Source organism: Grammomys surdaster, unplaced genomic scaffold (genome assembly GCF_004785775.1).
Source record: "Grammomys surdaster isolate TR1022 unplaced genomic scaffold, NIH_TR_1.0 263, whole genome shotgun sequence".
In the NCBI taxonomy this organism is placed as follows: Eukaryota; Metazoa; Chordata; class Mammalia; order Rodentia; family Muridae; genus Grammomys; species Grammomys surdaster.
The window spans coordinates 922,845-944,621 of NW_021604704.1; the positions used below are offsets into that span (position 1 = coordinate 922,845).

General features: G+C 36.6%; 1 protein-coding gene across 1 annotated transcript in view; it reads right to left on the minus strand.

Annotated features, from left to right (window-relative positions):
- Positions 1-21,777, minus strand: part of Maoa (monoamine oxidase A) — a 57,908-nt gene that overhangs the window by 13,912 nt on the left and 22,219 nt on the right. Inside the window, exons 4-8 of the mRNA XM_028776021.1 lie at positions 5,381-5,485; positions 4,574-4,665; positions 1,689-1,830; positions 1,295-1,444; positions 470-629 (exon numbers count right to left, since the gene is read on the minus strand). Coding sequence (XP_028631854.1) covers positions 470-629; positions 1,295-1,444; positions 1,689-1,830; positions 4,574-4,665; positions 5,381-5,485 — 649 coding nt within the window. The remainder of the gene's footprint in view (positions 1-469; positions 630-1,294; positions 1,445-1,688; positions 1,831-4,573; positions 4,666-5,380; positions 5,486-21,777) is intronic.

Genomic DNA, 21,777 nt, shown 5'->3' on the forward strand with positions numbered 1-21,777 from the left:
CATTAACCCTGGAAGTTGTAAAAAGGATTGTATTGAGTATGAGCAGGAAGCATAAACTCCTATATTCTAAATCCTGTTTCATTTAATTTCATAACACCCTGGTAAGCATTTATCACAAAACCTTATCATCATTTTATGTTAAAAGATCAATGCCAATAAGCTGGTGAAGTTCAGGAACAGCTTACTGCAGAGCCCTGGTCTCTGGGCCCCTTGGTCTCATTCTGCTTATGAAGAATAAGTAGCAAGATGAATGACAGTGGCCCTATAATTGATATTCCCACTGCTTGCTTCCATCTTTTCCTCCTATTGTCAGTCATTCTTGAGGCAATTTTGTGAAATTTAGAGACATATTAATAATTTTTCTACCAATTTGAATACATTTATCTTTTTGTATTCAGGATATTCTGGTTAATATCCTTAAAATGTGGTTTCGTACTTCATAGTTTAAACACAAATAAGAGCTACCTACCCTTTTTCTTCCAGAAGGCTTCTTTGTAATACACCATGCACTTGATGACAGCCCCCATTGGAAGACGCTGAATTAACTGATTTCTCTCAGGTGGTAGCTCTGGTTTAAAGTGGATCTTGGCAGTCAAAACTGGTGGGATGGCACTAATTACATATTTGCACTGAAATACAATATGCAAAATATTACTTGAAACATGAGCTATAGCCTTTGCAGAAGGTATGAAGCAACATTTAAAAAAAATTACCAAAATCAAGCTACTGTGAAGCAACAAAATAGAAAAAGGTAGGTGGGCTGGTTAGTTTTGTCAACTTGACACAGCTAGAGTTAGCTGAGAAAGGGGGGCCCACAACTGAGGGGCTCTCTTCATCAGACTGGCCTGTGGCATGTCTCTATAGCATTTTCATAATTAATGATTGATATGGGACCATCCAACCCATTGTGGATGGTGTCACCTTTGTGCAGGTGGTCCTGAGTAGTAAAAGAAAGCAAACTGGGAACAAATCAATTAGCAGAACTCCTGTATAATTCCTGCCTCTGCTCCTGTTTGAATTCTTGCAATGACTTCTCTCAGAGATAGACTGTGCTCAAGATCTGTAAGCCAAATAAACCCTTACTTCCCAAAGTCACTTTTGGTCATTCGTGGTGTTTATCACAGCAACAGAGAAGCAAACTAGGGCAGTAAGTAAACCAAGTCTACCAATTTGGAAGACTTGAAGTAGGTTTATGCTACATTTAATTAAACTACAGATTAGATCACATACAATTAGAAGTTACAAATGGCATAAAACCTATTTACCATAAACTCTTTTGCCTATAATGGATTACCTCATAGTGTTCATGATTCAGTGTTTCCACAATGATGTTGTCATCTGTTTGGTCGATATAAGTAACAGGAGAGCTCAGCTTCACTTTATCTCCAAGGAGGGCCATTATCTGTTCACTTACTTGGCCAGATCCACCTACAAATTTCCGTTCCTATTGGAGAAGGTAGGCATAAAAGAAAAGTTATAAAAGGAGAGTGGTGGAACATTTGCCACCAATTAGTAAATCTCCAAGAATGTCAATGCCAGACCTCTATCCTTTGCATATCCAATTGAGGGAAGAATCATTTCCAGACATATTTTTAGATCATTTTCTACTACCATAAATGATTAGAAACAATGATGGAATTATCAAGAATTGTTCTAGGCAAGTTAGTTTCAGAACAGACAATGTATACCTGGCCGCCATTGGTGACTGAAAATATCCGAGAGGTGCCCCCACACTGCCTCACATACCACAAGAACCACAGGGCAGATACCTCATGAGGCTCAGAAGTCACATTAATGTTCACAAAAAGATAAGCAAATTCCCGAGCAGTTCTGTTCACAGAATAAGAGTGAAAATCACATGTCAATGCATATAGGAAGAAGCAGATAACCAAGTCCTGAAAGTTATCCTCTGACCTCTACACATGACAATACATGTTGGGAAATGTATACACCAGCCACATACACATCAATAACAACATAATTAAAAATGCATACAGAACTCAGAGGAATGCACCTTTACAAAGTTTAAGATAGCACAAGTAGAAAGTGTTTCTACTATTTTGGAAAAACAAAAGAACCAAAATCTCATGGTCTCAGCACCATAGGACAGCATTTGTTAACTTACGAGAAAAAGAAAAGTTTTCTTCTGCTGTTAAGAAATGTGGCTTAGCTCCAAATATGGTCTATCTAAAGACTCAATTTCCTTGATCATTAGGTATACTTCCTACCTAAAGACTTTCCTCACATTCCCATCTCTTCAGACTCTACTCTGATCCACGCTACTGCACAATCTCTTAGAGAGAGAAAGTGATGATCTCCCTGTATTATCACCCTACATCACCTCTAATATCCTCTGCCATGCTAAATACAATGAGTACTTTAACAACACTTCAGTGGTAAGCTGAGCATGGTAATAGGGCCTGGAATTTCAGCATGCAGTAGGCAAAGGAAAGAGGATAGCAAGTTAGAGACCATGCTGGTCTACACAATGAAACCTTGTTTCACAGAATCAAGAACAAACAAAACTAAACTAAACTAAAAACTAAAAAAAAAAAAGTTAAAAAACAACAACATAAAACAAAAATTAAAAATTCTTCAATGGTCTAAATAGAGAAACATCTCAAACCTTGACTGTAGACAGTAGATAAACCACAGGCTGCTTAACCCATGACTTCAAATACCCCTCACACTACTTGCTCTATGCTCCCGCCAAACTGGCCACTTATTTGTTCAAGTGTGCCAATTTTCTTCCCTTCTTAAGCCATTTCCAAAAGCTACTCCTTCTTTTTCTCTGCCTAGAAGATACTATTCCCTTACATCGCTCATAGGTCTGAACCTCTCCCCTTCCATCTTGGTTATACATAGAAGACATAATTCCTTAACATTTCCTTCTGCAGCCCTTCTCTCTAAGTATTTCCTAACATCCCAACTACATCTACATTTTACTCTCTCCTATCCTAACAACATCCCATTCCTGAAAGATGCTGTTCTAGAATAATGCATACATACATCCTCTTTCCTCATGCTTTTTAGGTCATTCTTATAACGTACCATGTTTCTTGAGTCATTCATAGGAAATGACATGTCCATACTTTATCTATTTTTTCACCTTATCCTTCCCTGGGAAGTTAGCATGTAACACTATCTTTTCCTCACTCTCAAATGCTGCTATAGCTTATTACTGGAAGATATTACTTACATTATCTAATGACAAGCCTATCCCAACCTTGGCCTATACCTAGAAGATACCATCTTACCTCTTTGGCCACCCAGAACATGTTCTCCCACCACTTTTATACTCCCTTCCTTCCCCCTCACCACTACTGTACATTCTGTTTGTTGTTGTCTTGGCATATAAGTGTGTAGTGTGCGCGCATATGTATGTTTTGATGTGTGTGAACTCATCTCCATGCAAGGGGCAGAGATCAAACACAAGTATTTTCGTGGATTTCTCTCTACTTCATTTATTGAGGCAGTATCTCTAAATTGAATCTGGAATTTGCTAATGTGGATAGCCTAGCTACCCAGCTTAACAGATGCTGTACCAGGAAATGATTTTTCTATTTTTAGACCAACTAAGATTCCCTTTGTTAGGTACTCTGCTAGCACTATGTAATTACGTGTTTAGTATTCATCTTGCCGGCTAAAAGAATATAGACTACATGAGGGAAGAAGCTAAATACTAACAAATTCACCACTATTCCTCATCCAGTGCCTAACAGTGTTTTCTTATAGTAGGCCTAGAATAAATATATGCCAACAAGTATGTAAATATTATATGTGTCAATTCAAATACAGTAAAAATAAATATAAGCATGTCCCACATAGCATTTTGATCTACAACCGATACATAGATGATAATAGTTCCACGAAAGCATATAGCTTACTAGTCATCTTAGTTCATATAAACTCTGAATATTTATCCATGAAATTGACTGATATTATAATTCTTAGAAACTATCTATATCATTAAGTCATGATTGTAGTAGTAAACTGTAAGTTACCATGCTAATAATAAATCCTAATTAAAATCATTATATGGTTTATATTTTCATTCATTCAGACTAGTTTCATATTTAAAGCTATATGGAAATTGTTTAATAAACCTGTTTTATTTCATTTTTTAATATGGGAAGGGGCCACATTTGTTAGGAGTCCTTGAAGACCAAACAGAGGGTCAGATCCCTTGGTGCTGGAGTTATAGGCATTTATAAGCTCTCCAACATGGGGACTGGAATCTGAACTCATAGCCTCTAGATAAGTACTCTTAACCTCTGAGCCATCTTTCTAGCCTTTGGGATTGATTTTTAAAAAATATGTTTACAAACTGCTTTTGTAGGCAATTTCAACTATTTTTTATTGAAGATCTGACCCTCTGTCCAAAGGTATTCTACTCTATACACATGCTTAAGGTTTTATTCATTTTTTGCTCAAATCTGATATAGCTCATAAGATTATTATAATTTTTAACTTTCCCTATAAGTCATTAAAAACAGCACTACTACTCAAGACAAGGCTACAAAGGATTAGAGGGGAAGATTTTTAAAATAAGATTGTAAGCAGTCAAATATACTTTGTCCAACAGATTTTATCAATGAGATCTTTCATGGTGATCTTGTCCCATTCCTCAGCATGTCTTGCTTGCCATGGTGCATCAACGGGAATCTGCAATGAAACACTCATGAGTGAAAAGAACAGTAACCACTGCTCTACCTCTCTTTTCAGAGAAGCCTTTATGTGAACCTTTAAAAACTTGTTTCTTGGTCTCTGTATTTGGCTTGGAAGTCCATCGAGAGGTGAGATGAATCTGGACTTCATGCCTTAATGCTATTTATTGTCAACAACAGTAGTAACAGTGATCATAATTACAACATGTATAAATTTATTTGTAATTGGTATGGTGATGATCATTATCAATATCAATATTATTATTGGAAGATCACACTCATTTTAGGCCCTCAACTGAAATTTGAGAGAATAATGCTATAGAGCCTGAGAATAAATAAACTCTGAAGCAGAAAGTCCTTCCTTCCTTTACTATTTAAAGTGGTATTGTAGATATGTAACTGTAAGTAGCTATTTGGCAGAAATGTGTCTCATATATATGCTCAGAGGTATAGAGAAGAAGGCACACATGCAGTAATGTAAGCAAGAGTGGTTTTGAATTCTGGTTCCCTTGCTGCATGGTTTTGAGTAAATTATATAAACACTTGGTATTCATTGTCTCCATCTGTGAAGTGGAAATCCCAGCTGTTGCAGAGTTGCTGCATATATTGAAATGGGCATGCATCAGTGCAAACCAGCAATGTCCCCTGTACCTTGCAAGGATCAGTTTCATTCTTCAGCAATATGCTTTGTGCAAACCAAACCCACATTTTACCTCTTTTCCCATTGCATCCATTGTCCTCCACAGGTTGTTGTAATCCAAATATGCCAAGGGGTTCCACACAGGTGGAAATGCACCACGAAACGGGTAAGTTTTCCCCTGAAACATAAAAGGAAGGGGAATCTATTTGAAATGGATAAAACTTAAGTTACAAGGCATTCTAAAACTACAAGAATCAGGCTATGATGCAGGTTTGTAATCCCATAAACTCAGGAAATTGAAGCTGGAAGATTCCAAGTGCAAAGCCAGCCTAAGCAACTTAGTGAGATTCTGTCTTAAAAGTAAAAAGGAAACCTACAGAATCAACTAACTTGGGACCATAGGGGCCCATAGAGACTGAACTGTCAACCAGAAAGCGTACAAGGGGCAGACCTAGGACCCTCTACATATGTAACAGTTGTGCACCTTGATCTTCAGATGGGACTCCTAACAGCAAGAGCAGGAAGAGGAGCAGGAGCGGTCTTAGACTCTGTTGACTGCCTTTGGATTCCTTTCCCCTAACTGGGCTGCCTTGTCTAACCACAATAGGAGAAGTTGCACCTAGTCCTATTGTAACTTGATATGCCAGGGCAGATTGATATCCACTAGAGGCCTCCCATTTTCTGAGGAAGTGACTGGAGATTGTGGGGGAGCGGAAGAGAGGGAGGGACTGGAAGGAGAGGAGTGAGGAGAAGCTTCGATCTGTGATGTAAAGTAATTAATTAATGAATTAATTAAAAAATAAGAAGGGAGAAGAGGGCTGGGGTGTTACTCAATGGTAGAGTGTTTACTTAGCATATACCAGGCCTTGTGTTCCACCCTTAGGACTACAAAAAATAAGTAAAACATTTAAACCAATTAAGATAAACCATTTTCTTTGTGTGTATATGTGTGTATGAGTGAGAGAGTCAGAGACACAGACAGACAGAGACAGAGATAGTGGGGAGGGGAAGGGAGGGATGGAAGGAGGGTATAAATTATGGTATGTGTATCCACAAGTATGTGCAGGCAGACTTGCCTGTGTGGACACATATGGAGGTCAGGTCAACTTTGGCTATCTTCTGTAATGCTCTACACCTTATTTTCTTGAGACAGGGTCTGTTACTAAATTTGGAGATCACTAGTTTGCCTAGACTGGCTCTAGGATCTGTCTGCTTTTGCACCTGTAGCCTGAAATCATATTCACATACTAACAGTGGCTGGCCTTTATAAAAGTGCCGGGGCTCTGTTCTTAGGTCATCATGCTTGCACAGAAAACACTATACCTGCTGAGCCATCCTCCAACTCCAACTAAACCATTTTCAAAGCAACTAGATCTTCCACCATACCAAAAACATCCCCTTGAAGGAAATTAAATATATTTCACCTAAACAGGCCTAATTTTAATAAAAAAAATACTAGAATTTCCCCCAATGTTGTGTTAGCTGTTTTTAGTTTATACGAAATTACAGCTTTTGACTCATTTTTACTTACTTGAACAAATAAGTATATGATGATAAAGCTTATTTAATGTAAATGCAGAAGCCATAACATTCTTATTAAACCTTCCTGGAAAGGTGACCATATGTGAGTGATAGCATGAGTAAATGGAAGACCATCGTTAGACACACACAAGCCAGGTCTCAGATCAAGCTTTAAAGGTTTGCACAGGCTAAATGAACACTGCCGAGACTACTATGTTTAATGTAAAGAATCAGACTTTTAGCAGTGTGAAACAATAGACATTTACCAGTTTAAATTTTCAACATCCATTTGTCTTTTCTAGATGCACCCTGATTTCTGTTTGAGAAATTGCCACCCCTCCTCTGTGTAGTTATTATTATGTAAGGATCACAGTCCCAGATGCCATTAAAATAGGTAGGAAGGGTTAGATTCCTCTTCCCAACTTCCAATCTAGGCCAGCTATGAGTTTGTGATCTGACCTTGGCTAATCATATACTCTTGAAATATTTGACCTCATAGTTCATCATAATCCAAGTACAGAAGAGAATGGAATGTAGATTCTCTTCCCCAAGACAGTACAACAAACAGATGCTTCCTGTTGTAAAAACCATAAATCCTTTCCCTAACTTGTCAGAGTTCTGTTTTGTGTAGATTCTGAAGTGTGAAGTTCCAGCCTTATAAACTCCCTTTATTAGCTCAAGTTGGCTTTTTAGGCTTAGTACTAAAGCTTATAATGTCATGACAGCTTGATATTTAGAAACCATTTATTTCACTTTCTTGTGTGACACATATTATGTTAAGCAAAACAAGGGTAAGTAAAGGGTGGACTCTCAGAAAAACACCTAATGGTTGATTATAAGGTTCTATCTACAAATTTAATTCCTTTAGTGGTTCCTCAGGTTCTTAATCTGCAGATCCAACCAACTGCAGATAGAAAGTATTAAAAAAAAGTTATGCTTAGCATGTAGAAATTTATTTATTGTTATTATTCCTTCAACAAAAGATTATAGCAATTATTTAGATAGCATTTACATATGCCAGATATCATAAGCAATCTATATATTATTTAAAGCACACAGGAGAATATGAATAAAGTATATGAACATAACACTTGACTTTATTTAAGCACTTAAGTATTCCCAGATCTTGGTTTTCATAGGAAGTCCTGAAACCAATCTTCTACAGCTATCAAGGGACAATTATGGTTAAAAATAAATGAATTCTCAATATTCATAAAGCACAAATCTTTTCTGCTAGTATAATTTCTCATGAAAATTTAATTTTTTGATTAATAAATATCTGTAGAAAGTCAACGTCATGCACTGCACAATACTAAAAATTGTGTCAGCCTTTCAAAAAGGTTCAAGAAAAAAATCCTATCAAGGCAGAGGTACAAGGCGTGACAGTATGTGCATAGTCTCCCCACCCTGACAAGTGAATAAGAATGCCTGGCATCCATTAGATGACAAAGAAGTAAATTTCCTTTCCTCTAGTAAATTCAAATAACCTTGGTTGATTATGTGATCTGATTTCTTATCACAAAATGCTATGTTGAAATGCTACAATCCAACTTTTTGAGACTCCAAATCCTTTATCACTGTCATGACCATCATCAAACATTCATTAAGCTTCTCCATGCCTGGTAGTGGCTGGAACTCTTCATGTACGTTATCTCATGTAATGTTCCCATCAGCTCTGTGGAGGCAAGGACTACTAATATTTCCATCCTAGTGACAATAGCTGAGAAATAGTATAATTTCCTCCCCTGAAGCCTTTCTTCATAAAATGTATTTCCTTACTCCTATATGGTTGATGGAATGTGGAGATAGGTTCATTATAGATGCATTTTAATCTTTCACAATAGAATAAAGAGAATTCTCGCATAAGAACCTTACAAATCTCCTCCATGTATCTCTCCTTTTTCTAAAATTAAAAATACAAAAAAGAGAGAAGTACTAGGGGTATGATTGTCAAAGAAGCATGGCTGTCTTTGAGAAAGGCGAACATATTTTCTGAAAGAAATAGAAACATTTTATACAAGACAAAACCAATAGTTCTGGAGAGGAGAGAATCTGGGAAGCCCTTGGAAAAGCTGGTTCTTCTCTAATTTGAAAACTCAAAAGAATCTATACTTCCTCTATAAAATGAATTTATACTCAAAGAATAGTGATATCCAAAAACTGATCTCTTTTTTGAAAAGAAATGTTTTTAAGATAGGGTCTCTCTATATAGCCTTCACTGGCCTAGAACTTGATATGACCAGGCTAGCCTCGAATTAACAGCTAGCTATTCACCTCTCTTGGCTTCCCAAGTGCTGGGATTAATGATGTGGAACACCACCTGGCAAAGAAAAGTACTTTAAAAATATTCTTATCAATCATTAAGTGAAGTATTATATGTGTCATATTCCTAATGAAAATCTCCTTACAAAACACTACCTATTTGAGTGTGCTTATATAAGCTCTTATGGGCACCTCAATCCAGGCCTTCATAAAGACACCAAGACCCAGAAAAGGTCAAAGAACAGGGTGAGAGGAGAATATCCTAACAGTCTCCTTAATAATGAAAGCTATACACAGTCTAAAAGAAGTAAATGTTTAACATGATGACAAAGGCACTAAGTAGGTAAACAATTGGTTAGTTTCATCTTTATCAGTTTCTGGCTTTTCTGTTTCCATTTTCCAGCAAACATAAATCTGCTACAAAAACATACATATGTTGTGAGGAACTGGCAACAATAAGGCAATAAGTTCCTTCTTTCTCACACACACCCAAAGAGGCCTATTTATCAATGGCTACTTCTAGATTACAAAACTGGAGACTACTTTGACATGTGTGAATGTCTAAAATAATACACAGTAAGAGGTTCCTGGGATTGGCTCTTGGGTGAGGAAAACAAGCCTGGGGGTAGACTCCATAGTTTCTCACCAGTTTCTCAATGCAGAACAAATTATCATCAAGAAAACATCTTCATGACCTGAGAATGAGGTAGGGGCTCTAAAATAGTACTCCCAAATGACTATTACTTTTTAAAAATAAAAGGAAATTAAAAAAAAAATCCAGAGTAACAACTGTTCATTTTCTACATATATTCTAAAACCATACTATCTTTCCAAAATAGCCTTAATCTCTGAAGGACTGATATAGCAGAAATTACTTGTTTTCTACATATATTCTAAAACCATACTATCTTTCCAAAATATCCTTAATCTCCGAAGGACTGATATAGCAGAAATTACTTGTGTTGAGTAGAACACAATGTTCCTGGAATCATACTCCCAAATATTCAAGTTCATTTGAGAAATCGCATCTTTTATGTATCAATGTTCATAATAATAGCATGTTATTAAGAGGACATGATAGCTTATGGCTCCCATAAACTGTAAGATGAGCTAAATTTATAAGCAAGTGGCACTTACAGATTGGCACATCAAGAAAGTTTTCTTATTTATACCTCCATACTTTAGTTAACCAAAAGGAAGTGAGGACAATCATAGTATTTTAAGTAACTGGGGAGGCTGCCAAAATAACTTTCTTTAATCGTCTAGAAAACAAATAGCTTTTGGATTGGCCTGGGAACATGCTTTTCCAACCCATATGAATTCCTTGGGACTTACTTGTGTCACTGTTTTGTAACAACACCTATTAGGGAAATTTTCCCTACAGTTCATAATGCAATAGTAAATAAGGAAATCATCTAAAAATAAAACCATTAATTTAGATAACAGCATTATGCTGTTTTGAGTTAACAAAATCATTTTCTTACTGTTTCTAAATACAAGTAGCCAAGTTTTCCTCAAACATAAATACTTCTATTTTACTGAGAAAATGTTTTTACATTTTATATTGAAGCATTTCTCTTTAAATTGTCATTCTCTTTCCATTTTTTCTTCTTGATTTTCTTCACGACCAAGAACTCAACATATTTGGCTCACATTCTACCACAGAACCATACATTCACACCTATATCCTCCTCTCAAGCTCAAATGATGCTTATTTCTTCACAGAGTTTTACTTCCTAAAATGTGACTTCTACCTCTCACCAAAATTCAGAGCCCCTTTTTCCTAAGATAACCAGAGAGCTTCTTATAGCCAGATCTAAAGGTATGAATTTGCCCATTCCATTAGCATTTGGCTGCATCTGGTACACCCCAGTGAACTGTGTTGGTTTTCCCAACCTACTTACTCAATATTCTTTCCCCATTCTTTGTTCCACTGAGCCTTCCAAGTTCCCATCCTCAACCTTTTTCCTTTTTCTCAACCCAAACATTTTCTATTTTTCTGGGCAACTTATCTACCATCTGGTTTTGTTGTTATATTTATACAGTGCTATAGTTTGCATCTTTATCTCTGTTCTCTCTGTTTAGGAGTATGAAACTGTGGTGTACATCTCATATAACTTCTGCATGTTGGCTCATGAAAGAGTGCTTATCATATTATTATCCCATCTCAAGATTTGCATAGTAACCAGTTAACATAGTAGACACCTAAGTTGAGTAGCTCAGACTCTAGAAAAAGAAGAATCACACTAAGGTACAAATGATGCTCTCATAATAAGACTGAAGAGGCTTAAATAAATGAATAAGTGATCCTTCTCTAGGAATTCTAGCTATATACAGAAATTTAAAGCAAAGCAATTAAGATAGAAAGAATACAAGGGGTTTTTTCCCCCTGTAGGCTCTTGGGTAACATTTTAAACATAGTTTCCTCTTTGACTTTAAATGCCATTAATTTAGTAGAAAAAGATGAAAATATTGGGATGATATACAGCTGTTTAATAAGCCATCTTGGGCTATCATTCACATACCTCATAATCTATCCTTTTAAAGTTATAATATAGTGGCTTTTGGTATAGGCAGTGTGTAACCATGATTACATTCAAATTTAGAACATTTTCTCCACCCTATGAAGAAACTCTGACTCATTAGTAGTCACTCTCTATTTTCCCCCACTGCATTTTGAAGAATTGGTGAACTATTTTCCAAAAGTGGTTGCACTATTTTTCATTTTTTCCCAGCAATGTATGAGGGTTCTAATGCTTTGTCCTTATGCAATACTTGTTTTGTCTTTTTGACAATAGCTGTTTTAGAGAGTGTTTTGAAATAAGATCTTGTTAATATAGTACAAACTAGCCTCAAATTCATGATTCTCCAATCTCTACCTTCTGAGCGTCAGGAATATAGGTGTGTGCTACCACATCCAGATCCACTTTGGTGAATCTGAAAAAGGTTTTGAGAAATGCTCTCCCTATACTGTCCAGGGTGACATCAAATTCTTGGCTCAAGTAACCTTCATAAAAGATCGCAAGTTCAAAAAGAGCCTGAGCTACACAACAGAAAAAAAGAAACAAAATTAAATCTTAAGAGATTTATGCTCAAATTATTTAAGTAGAGGTTATTATCTGTGTCTGCTGTGACAATTCTAAACCACTAGCTCCGCTGGTTCATTAGTGAAATGACAATGGGAGCTTATACTGAATACTGCAACTCTGTAGAACAACTTGCTATTTATTATTATAAGCATCATTCAAAATGCTTCTGTCTGTCTGTCTGTCTGTCTGTCTGTCTGTCTCTCTGTCTGCCTGCCTGCCTGCCTACCTACCTACCTACCTACTGATCGATGCATATAGATTCAATGCAGAGTCTTGCAGATGCTAAACAAGTTCTCTAACACTTAGCTATCTCCCTGCCCTTAAAAGCACAGCTTTGTGAATTTATGAGCAAATGAATTGGAATGGCATGGTCTGGTGTGGTTATGTTACTTTTAAAATCCAAAGAAAACTGTTCTTTCCATGGCTAAAGAGTAGGGTAGAATGGAAAGGATGAAGAACAGATATAAAGAAATTGGCTTTAAGAAGACACCATTATCTGAAGTGGCACTAAAATGAAAACTAACAAGTCATTTTATTTCACACAGAATCCTCCTCTTGGCTATTGAGATTCTATCAACCTTCATTTGTAAGATTATTATTTTTTAAGCCTTATCTTAAAGATTTGTCTCGTAAACCACTACTTGAGAGGCTTAATAAGTACCAAGGTCTTTCCATAACAGAGTCTTTGGGTTCTATATACCAGGACCAATAAGGTGTCATATTGCAATCACTTGGATCTTTTGAGCATTTGAGGAAGACTCTATCTACCTTACCCCAAGTCCCACAGAAGCTTATCATAACAGTAGATTATCCTGATTCTCACTAATGATTGGCCATTATTACATTATAGTATTTATTAAAAATCATCTCATCCATTATCTATACCTATTGTCACAGGCAATGGCATTTTTTGAATGACAAAAACTCAAAATTATAAAAATATTTAATTTTGCAAATCATCTATTTTATTTTTATGTTCATTAAATTTCAAAAATAATAAAGCTGGATGATGTGACATATATCTATAACCCCAACAGTTGAGAGGCTTGGGGTGTGGGAGAATCATGAATTTGAAACTAGCAAGACCCTGTCCAAAACAAGCTAACAAGGAAATGATCTTTTTTATTGGAGATGTTCATTTCCTATTCTTTTCAATTTTTTCTTGTTTAGAAGTTGGGAAATCATGGGGTTTTATTAAATAACCTAGGCTAGCTTCAAATTTTTGATCTTCCTACTTCAACTACCTATGGTTATAGGCCTACATCACTCTCCCTGGCTTTGTACTTTTTTTTAAAGAAAATTACTCATTTTTATTCTTCTTACATTCTTGATATACTTATAATTCTCTTGCTTTCATGCCCCCAGGTAACACTGTATCATCATAAGTAAGATGTACCATATGGTAATAAATTTGGGTAGCTTTGGATGATTTTATAAGTTATATATGTCTTTGAAGATATTCAATCATTTATAATATATTAATTTTATCATATTTGTAGAGAGGAAGGTGTATGTGTGTATGTGTATGCATGTATACATTGTGTTTAAACCCTATTAGTGCCTAACAGACAGAATGGAGTTCATGTCTCTATGCTCTTAATTCAGATTGCCTCATCCCACCCACCATCCCATTACTTTCCATGTTACTAAGAGTTAGCGAATCAGGCTTGCAAAGCCACTGATCAGGATACTCCTTTAAGAACTTACCAGGCTCACTCCTAGACCTGGAAGTTATAGTTCTGAGTAAACAATGACCTGGAAATATGTGGTCTCAATAATCCCACATAGGTATCTAGGTTATAAAACACTTGTGCATCCTCTGATGCACAAGAACATTATTGCCCCTGACCTTGGCCAGGCTCATCACTATATTAAACTGATTTTTATATGTGGCTAACTTTCCAGATTATTCTCAATGCATCAAAGAAAACAATGCTTCAAATATGTTTATAATGCTATACTTATACTGTCTTATGACTAGCAGAATTCCAATAAATGTTTGTTAAATAAAGGTACAAAAAGGAAAATGAAGTGACTGGTTTTTTACAGCCTAGTTTGTATCACATCTAGCTTTCCCAGAAAATATTGGGTCATTTTCAACACAAATGAGTTCCTCTTTCTACATGATCCACCTCTCCCAAAATAAAATCCTTCTATGAAACGTTAACTCAGCACTGGCTTTTAGTATCAGTTCCACATACAAACTTTTTCCAACATTACTATCATATTGACTAGAACTTATTATGTGAAAGATGATAAAGTAAAAAAAGAAAGGTAGAAGACTCAGTCCCTTTGGAAATGTAATTCTCTAAAATCTTTTCATATATTAGCATTTCTCACACTAATCTTTCCAAATGCTATATGAAAATGGGCTCTAGAGTCATAAATCTGGGAATTCTTGGCTTACAGTGAACCTTTTTTACTGCTTGACTTGATAGGATTTCTAATTTGCTAATGAGAATCTTGACTCTCTGAGTTTAGAATATGGAGTACTTCCAAAATGTATCTGACTACCAAATTTCCACAGTGTATTTTTTAGATTGATGTTCTTTAGACAGCAAACACTCAGAAAATATTTCTCTAGATGTTATTTTTTCACATTCTGGCTATCACTGGCAGGAGGCTAAGACAGTGTGAGAAAACATGAGAGGAAAGAATAGCAATGACACCCCCCCACACACACAAAAAAAAGCCGGGCAGTGGTGGTGCACACCTTTAATCCCAGCACTTGGGAGGCAGAGGCAGGTGGATTTCTGAGTTCGAGGCCAGGCTGGTCTACAGAGTGAGTTCCAGGACAGCCAGGGTTACACAGAGAAACCCTGTCTCGAAAAACCAAAAAAAAAAAAATAGCAATGATAACCAGAACATTTATAACTCACAAGAAGACAGTCCATGTAACCCTTCTGGACAAGAGAATACATCATCCCATTACACTGAGTGGGGAAATTGAAATAAACTGCAATGGTTTCCATATCTAGTGGACTCTGTACAGAATCTCTGCCATGAGTATTTGTCCCTTTGTCTCATGAAAACAAAGTGAGAAAGTATGTCATAGAAGGTCAAAAAGACCAAAGATGGAACAGAATTTGCTAGCTGGACAGTTAACTGAATATGTCAATATTGTATGTTCCAGTGACAGGGCAGATGAAGGTCTGCCCTGGACTGGAAGAAGTTACTTGATTGGTTATTTTAGGATCATGATGATGGAGACAATAATGGTGTGAAGTATGAAGAAGATTATGCTTGGAGCCATCAGATTCGATCAGTACAATCTTCCTAGTATTTGGACATCAGAGAAGCATGTCTGTTAATTACCACAGGCGTTCAGGACTATTCCATGTGTAAGTGCCCAAATAATCAATTAGCAACTACTCTCATTTCTGTGCTCTGGTATCTACTTTTATCACACTAGCCAGAAAGTGCTGCAAAATTGATTCTCTCCTATTGTCTCTCTGAAGTATGATTAGTTTTGAGACATTTACCTCCTGGATATAGCTATGGAAACTAGGCCACAGAGCACTTTGGCAAACACACAAAATTAAATCTCAGCTTGTGAGTCACATGTGTAGCCTGTGAGTCTGACAAATTACAGGAAAGGTATGGGAATGAAATGAAATGGAAGAGTTTAGTAATTAATCTCATTTGAAAATGTTAAGATGAGAACAATCTTCTTGAATGAAAAATACTTATTTTCATGGGCTTCAGGGAAAAGCTGTGTATTATATTGAGTGGTAGTTAATACTTGAGAATATTTATATGGTTCCATTGAGAATCAAATGCAAAGCAAAAACTAAAATGCAGTTATACAGAAATAGTACTGGACTACTCAAATATCAGGTATTATCATTATTATCATTATTTGTGTCTTTGTATTTCAAATTCTATTTAGCAAGGATAGCTATTGATAGACTTTCACAACTGTCTTTTTCTGTTATTTTCATAAGACCCTGAACTAACATCATTCTTGTAACTTTTTTCCCATCTCAGTAGAATTAGTCACTAGAATGCTGAAACCCACTAAACTTTCCAAAGTTATTCTTTTTTAAATTTGATCTAGAGGTGAAAAGGTTTTGAGCTAATACCTGAGACAGAGAATTATATTGTAACACCAATCTTGTCAGACTACTGGGTAATGACAGAAATCACTTTCTGGTTAGACCAACATGTATTCATTCATGAGACAGCTGAACTTTACTTCTTCAGGAAGTGCCCAGAATGGAATAAGAATGGGACCCATAAGACATTGGAGTATTTTTCAGGTTTCAATAGTTACAATGCAACTCTACAAAAGCTTGAAAATTTAAGATCAAATATTGAGCCTTTTGATTGCTGTTTGTGTATGTCTTGTAGAATGAGGTTAGGGGTTACAGAGAAGGAAATAGGAAGGAAGCAGAAAGGAAGGAAAAGGAAAGCATTGTTTTCTCTTTTTTTTTTTACTTTTCTAACAATATTTTTATGAATTCTTTGAGAAGTTCAAACATATTTTGATCATATATGACCAATTCTTCTCACATCCACTTCCCTTTGCTTCCCATTCATCCAACATTTTGTCCATTTAAAAATAAAATCACACAGGGCGGTGGTGGCACATGCCTTTGATCCCAACACTTGGGAGGCAGAAGAAGGTGGATTTCTGAGTTCGAGGCCAGCCTGGTCTACAGAGTGAGTTCCAGGACAGCCAGAGCTATACAGAGAAACCCTGCCTCGAAAAACCAAAACCAAAAAAAAAAAAAAAAAACCAAACACAGCCATAGGCCTAAAATCAGCAATAGGGCTGCCATACATGTATGCTAACACAAAGTCTTGGGTCTCTGTGGAAAAACATTGAAACAGATGGCTATAAGCTATTGTAAACAGGCAGCTTTTGTAGAAATTTACCAGCCTGAGTAGTCATAGACCTTGTAAATAGGTAGCCTTGGCAGATAGTACCAACTTAGATAAGGACAAGTGAATCATAGGCAGAGTCATAGTAATTTGTTTCCTGAACCTTCATCCAGCTGATATCCTGTTCTGAATGATACCTGTATTCCCCCTGAACACCCACACTCCCATGTCATCCCCTTCCCCACGTCCTGCCTTTTTGTGTTTATAACCCCTGTGTGAATAAGTAAAAAAAAACGATTTGATTTAAAAATAAATAAAAAAAAATAAAACCAGACCTATTAAAACTAATTTGTTTTGCTCAAATATTCTTGGATGTGTGACCTTCCACTGGAGTATTGTTGATTTCTCAGGGGCTGCACAGAAAGTTGGACATGAATTCCCACACCTAAGTAAGAAACTATTCTCACATGAAAAGCTGTTGAAGGAAGGAGTGTCAGCTTTCTCTAAGAGATCTGAAGCTCAGGTGGGTAACAGAATTCCAACCTCAGCAGTCAGGATCTCTAGAATTTTCAATTTCTTTGGAGAAAGTTGCTTATTTAACATTCCATTCTGTACAGAAAGTTATTCTATTAATCCAAATATCAGTGCAACAACTGACAAGGTGATTGTAGATCCACAAATAGAATATAAGAAAATCATTAATATCTAACCACTCCCAGAAAACAGAACAATTCTAATAATTTTCAGTGAATGGCTAGAGATAATTTCTATAGTGCATTATGACTGATTAAAAATTAATCAAAAGCCAGGAATACTGATTATTCTCTCTAATCCCAATACTTTAGAGGTTGAGACAAGATAGTGAGAATTTGTCTTAAGATAGATAGGTAGATAGATAGATAGATAGATAGATAGATAGATAGATAGATAGCAGGCAGGCAAACAGACAGGCAGACAGACATACCATAGTAAAAGTGATAGAGATAGAAAGCAGGAAGAGGAGAGTAATGCAAAGATCAAAGGGATACTGTGTGACAAGAGGAGTACGTCAGTTGTAGCACCAGACTCTGTGTTTCATTGCCAGTACCATGAAAAGGGGGGATTCTATATAAAGTTACTGGTGATGGTTGTACAACAGTGTGAATGCACTTAATGTTACTGAACTGTATACCTAAAATGGTAAAGAATGATAGAAAAATCTCCTACCCTCACTTTGACATATTATGGGCTATCATTTTGACTGAGTAGAATATTTGCATTGTAGAAACCAAATTTGAGTGGTACTCTAAATATATAGAACATAGAAAGGAACATCTGTGAGAAATTGATAGTTTTCAATGCTGTGAGAAAACCCAGAGTGCCACATATGCTAGGCAAAAGATCTACCATTGAGCTACTCCTACTCTTAGCCCTGTATGAAGCTTTAAAAGTAATTCTGTCATTTCGATCTCTCTGAATCCACAAGCAACAAATTAAGTATTTTGAAAATATTTGTATGTGTGTGTGTGTATGTGTGTGTGTGTATGTGTGTGTGTGTATTACTTGGGATTATTTACAAGATGCCTGTATACATATTTATATTGTATAGTTGATAGATCAAACTAATAATATTTAAATATTTTAGCCTGTTTCCAAAAAAATCTATTTATAAATGGGAAATCCAAATGAGTTAAAGCATCTATAAGCACACTGCATCTGGAAGGGAATAATAGTATCACAGACTCAGAAAGGACGCATTTAGGTAAGTTTAGGTTTTTTGGGTTTTCTATCTGAAAGAGGTTGAAAGTGAAAATCCAACTTCCTCTTCAGACAAAAGAAAAATGTTCTATAAATTACTATATAAAAGATGCTAAATAATCTTAAAATTAAATGCCCCATATTCAAAAGAAACACTTGTAAATCAAGGGTCAAAAGCAAGGTCGTATTAGTAAGCATTGAGTCAACATAACACAAAAGCAGATCTTTTGTCTTCTACAGGACATTTTAGCTGAAACAAATCTCATCTCTTAGCAAAACATGTGCTTAGTATTCTAGGACACACATTCTGAAAAGCTTTTGAGTTCAGAAACCTGGAGTAAATAGCCATACACAGAATAGAAAATCCAGCACAAGGAAAAAATGTTTACCAGGCTGTTACTATCAGGAAAGCTTCTGAAGTTTCAAATAAAGCTTTATCACACCACTCTCTGAAAGTAAATGTTTGGTGGGTATTTCTGACTCCAGTTTTATTTAAAGAGGATGTGAAAAGTAGAAAGTGAGAATGCATAAATATGTCAATTCTATATCAAAGCTGGTCCTGAAAATGCTTGTGTTGGCTCTACCTGGGTGTTCCCTCCCCATATCCTTTACTATATACTGCAAATTTTAACCAAAAGGCTTCCATAATTAAATGGAACTCATTCATCAAAGAAACGTAATAATGGATCATCTTATTTACAAATGTAATTAATCACTCTAATAAGTATTTAGTATCCAGTGCTTCCCTTACCAATTAAACCTCAGCACTGAGAGGGCACAGACAGGCAGATCCCTGGGTTTTACTGGCCATTCAGTGTAGCTTAATCAGTAAGGTCCAGAGAAAGACAGAGACAGAGAGAGACAGAGACAAAGAGAGGATATTGAATTATTCACCATATGTCTCTGTCAAAAAAATTACAGTGGGCATAACTAGGAGACTTGAAAGTACTTAGCTGAGTACATAACTGCAAATTTTCAATGTTTAAACTGTACAAAAGGAATGTGGAACTGGCAGTCGGGAGGTGAAAAAAAAAAACCACGGTCTTTCACTAACACCAACTGTATCTGCTTATTTATCAGTTAATCTTCACTAAAACTGATGGTGAGATATCTTACAGATATTAAAGGCCAGACAGGTGCTTTTCTAATCACTACCTCCATTTCATTTTCTAGAATATATAGTGAAGTAATAAAGAACATACTTTCAGGGACTAGTAGACTGTTGCTACTCTTATAGTGCTGTCAAATCACTATACCTCACTGAACATAGTTTTTTCTTCTGTAGAATGGGGGCAATCAAGACAACCTAGTGGGGAAAATATAAGAATACAATGAGTGCATACATAAAAGGACTTAGTTCTTTATTGTTAGCCTCTAGGAACAATAAAGATTTTTCAGCACCTGACTCACTGAAAGAAATAATGTGTCTACATCTGCTAAACTAGCTTTCATGTTAAGTTTCACAGTTCCCAGTTGAAGTGCATAACTGTTTAAAAAGTTGAGCACAAAGGATTTGGCTTCCTTCTTCACATTACATATGAAAATGTAAAACATTACCATAAATGGTAGCTGCTACTATTCTTATCCTTATTAGGAAAATGTCATGCTTCACAGAAATGAGAAAATAGAAAACTGTTTCACTATGGCCCAACAACGCCCATATTTTAAAGTATTTTGTATAATTTTTAATGATGTTGGGGATTGAACCTCATACATACTATGCAAATGCTCTGCCCCTGAAATACACCTTCAGCTGTCACCACTTTGTAAAACCTCTTAATATTTTTGATCTTTGTGGGACTGCATAAGGATATCCTGGTTCATGGCTCGGCATGGGCCTAGAATCCTGAGACTCTACGTGAGAACGGGCAGGAGTTTGGCCACACCCCCAAAACCCAGAGTCCTGACACACAGTCCAGTCTCCTTGGATCTAAATTGTTCAGACAGTAGACCATTACAGCCCCTCCCAAAGTGCATAGGTAGATAGGTAGAGACCTCAGGCCCTAGGGATTTACATACTAATTGAAGGCCAGAGGGCGGAGCAAATTAAGCATGCTTCCCCAGAATCTCCCCCTTTCTCCCTCCCTATTTAACTCAGGTCTGGCCTGAGTTTTGGGGGGTACTTCCAGATCCATCCACCATCTGCCATGACAATAAACCCTTTTGGAACCAAAGACTTCCTCATTTCATTGGGGCCTGTCGCCGCCAAAGCCCCCGGCCGCTGGAACCATAGAAGTTCCTCCTGTATGTGGGACCCCGCCAGCCTGGAAACCCACCGAGACTCCACCACCTCTGCGACCCTATTTTTTCCCACAGATCTTCTCTTAATCCACAGGTTTTCAATATTTCTAAAGGCTACTTGTTTATTTTCTCAAATGTGTTATTGTCATACACTCCTAGGCATCTCAAACTACATGTTTATCAGGTTTGCTAAGATCTCTGACTTCCTGGTTGGATATCTCTGTGCACAGATCCCAAGTGTCCTAGGAAACTCCTAATGCTTTAGCTCCAGACCCAACATGTAGGGAGATGTATCTTTTGCAAAGGGGTGTGACTGGTGTGGAAATCCTGTCATTCTGTATATGTAAATGAGCCCATCCCTCATAGTTTCAGGAAGTGGCCTACAATAACAGATTGGAAAGTTAATTTCTCAAGCATTTTTCTAGGTTCCAGTCTCTACATGTTTGGCTTCCATGAGAAACAATAACAGTGGTAAGAGCTATTGTTCCTTAGGTGGATCTGAGGAACTGAATTTAAACAATCTCTTCTTCAAACAGTAGGAAATGCACCACCAAGGCATATTTTCCAACAGAAAAAGCCAAACACAAAGCAAATGAACAAGATGTTCAAAGGCATGCTTGATGAGAAGGCAGGAGAAGCACCAAGTTAAAAGCTAAAGTGGCCTCAAATTGTGTTCTGTGGGGCCTTTACAACTGGCTCTTACATAATTCAGGAGTTGCTTGGGACTATGGAAGAATGCATAGGGGAGGAGAGAGAGAGAGAGAGAGAGAGAGAGAGAGAGAGAGAGAGAGAGACA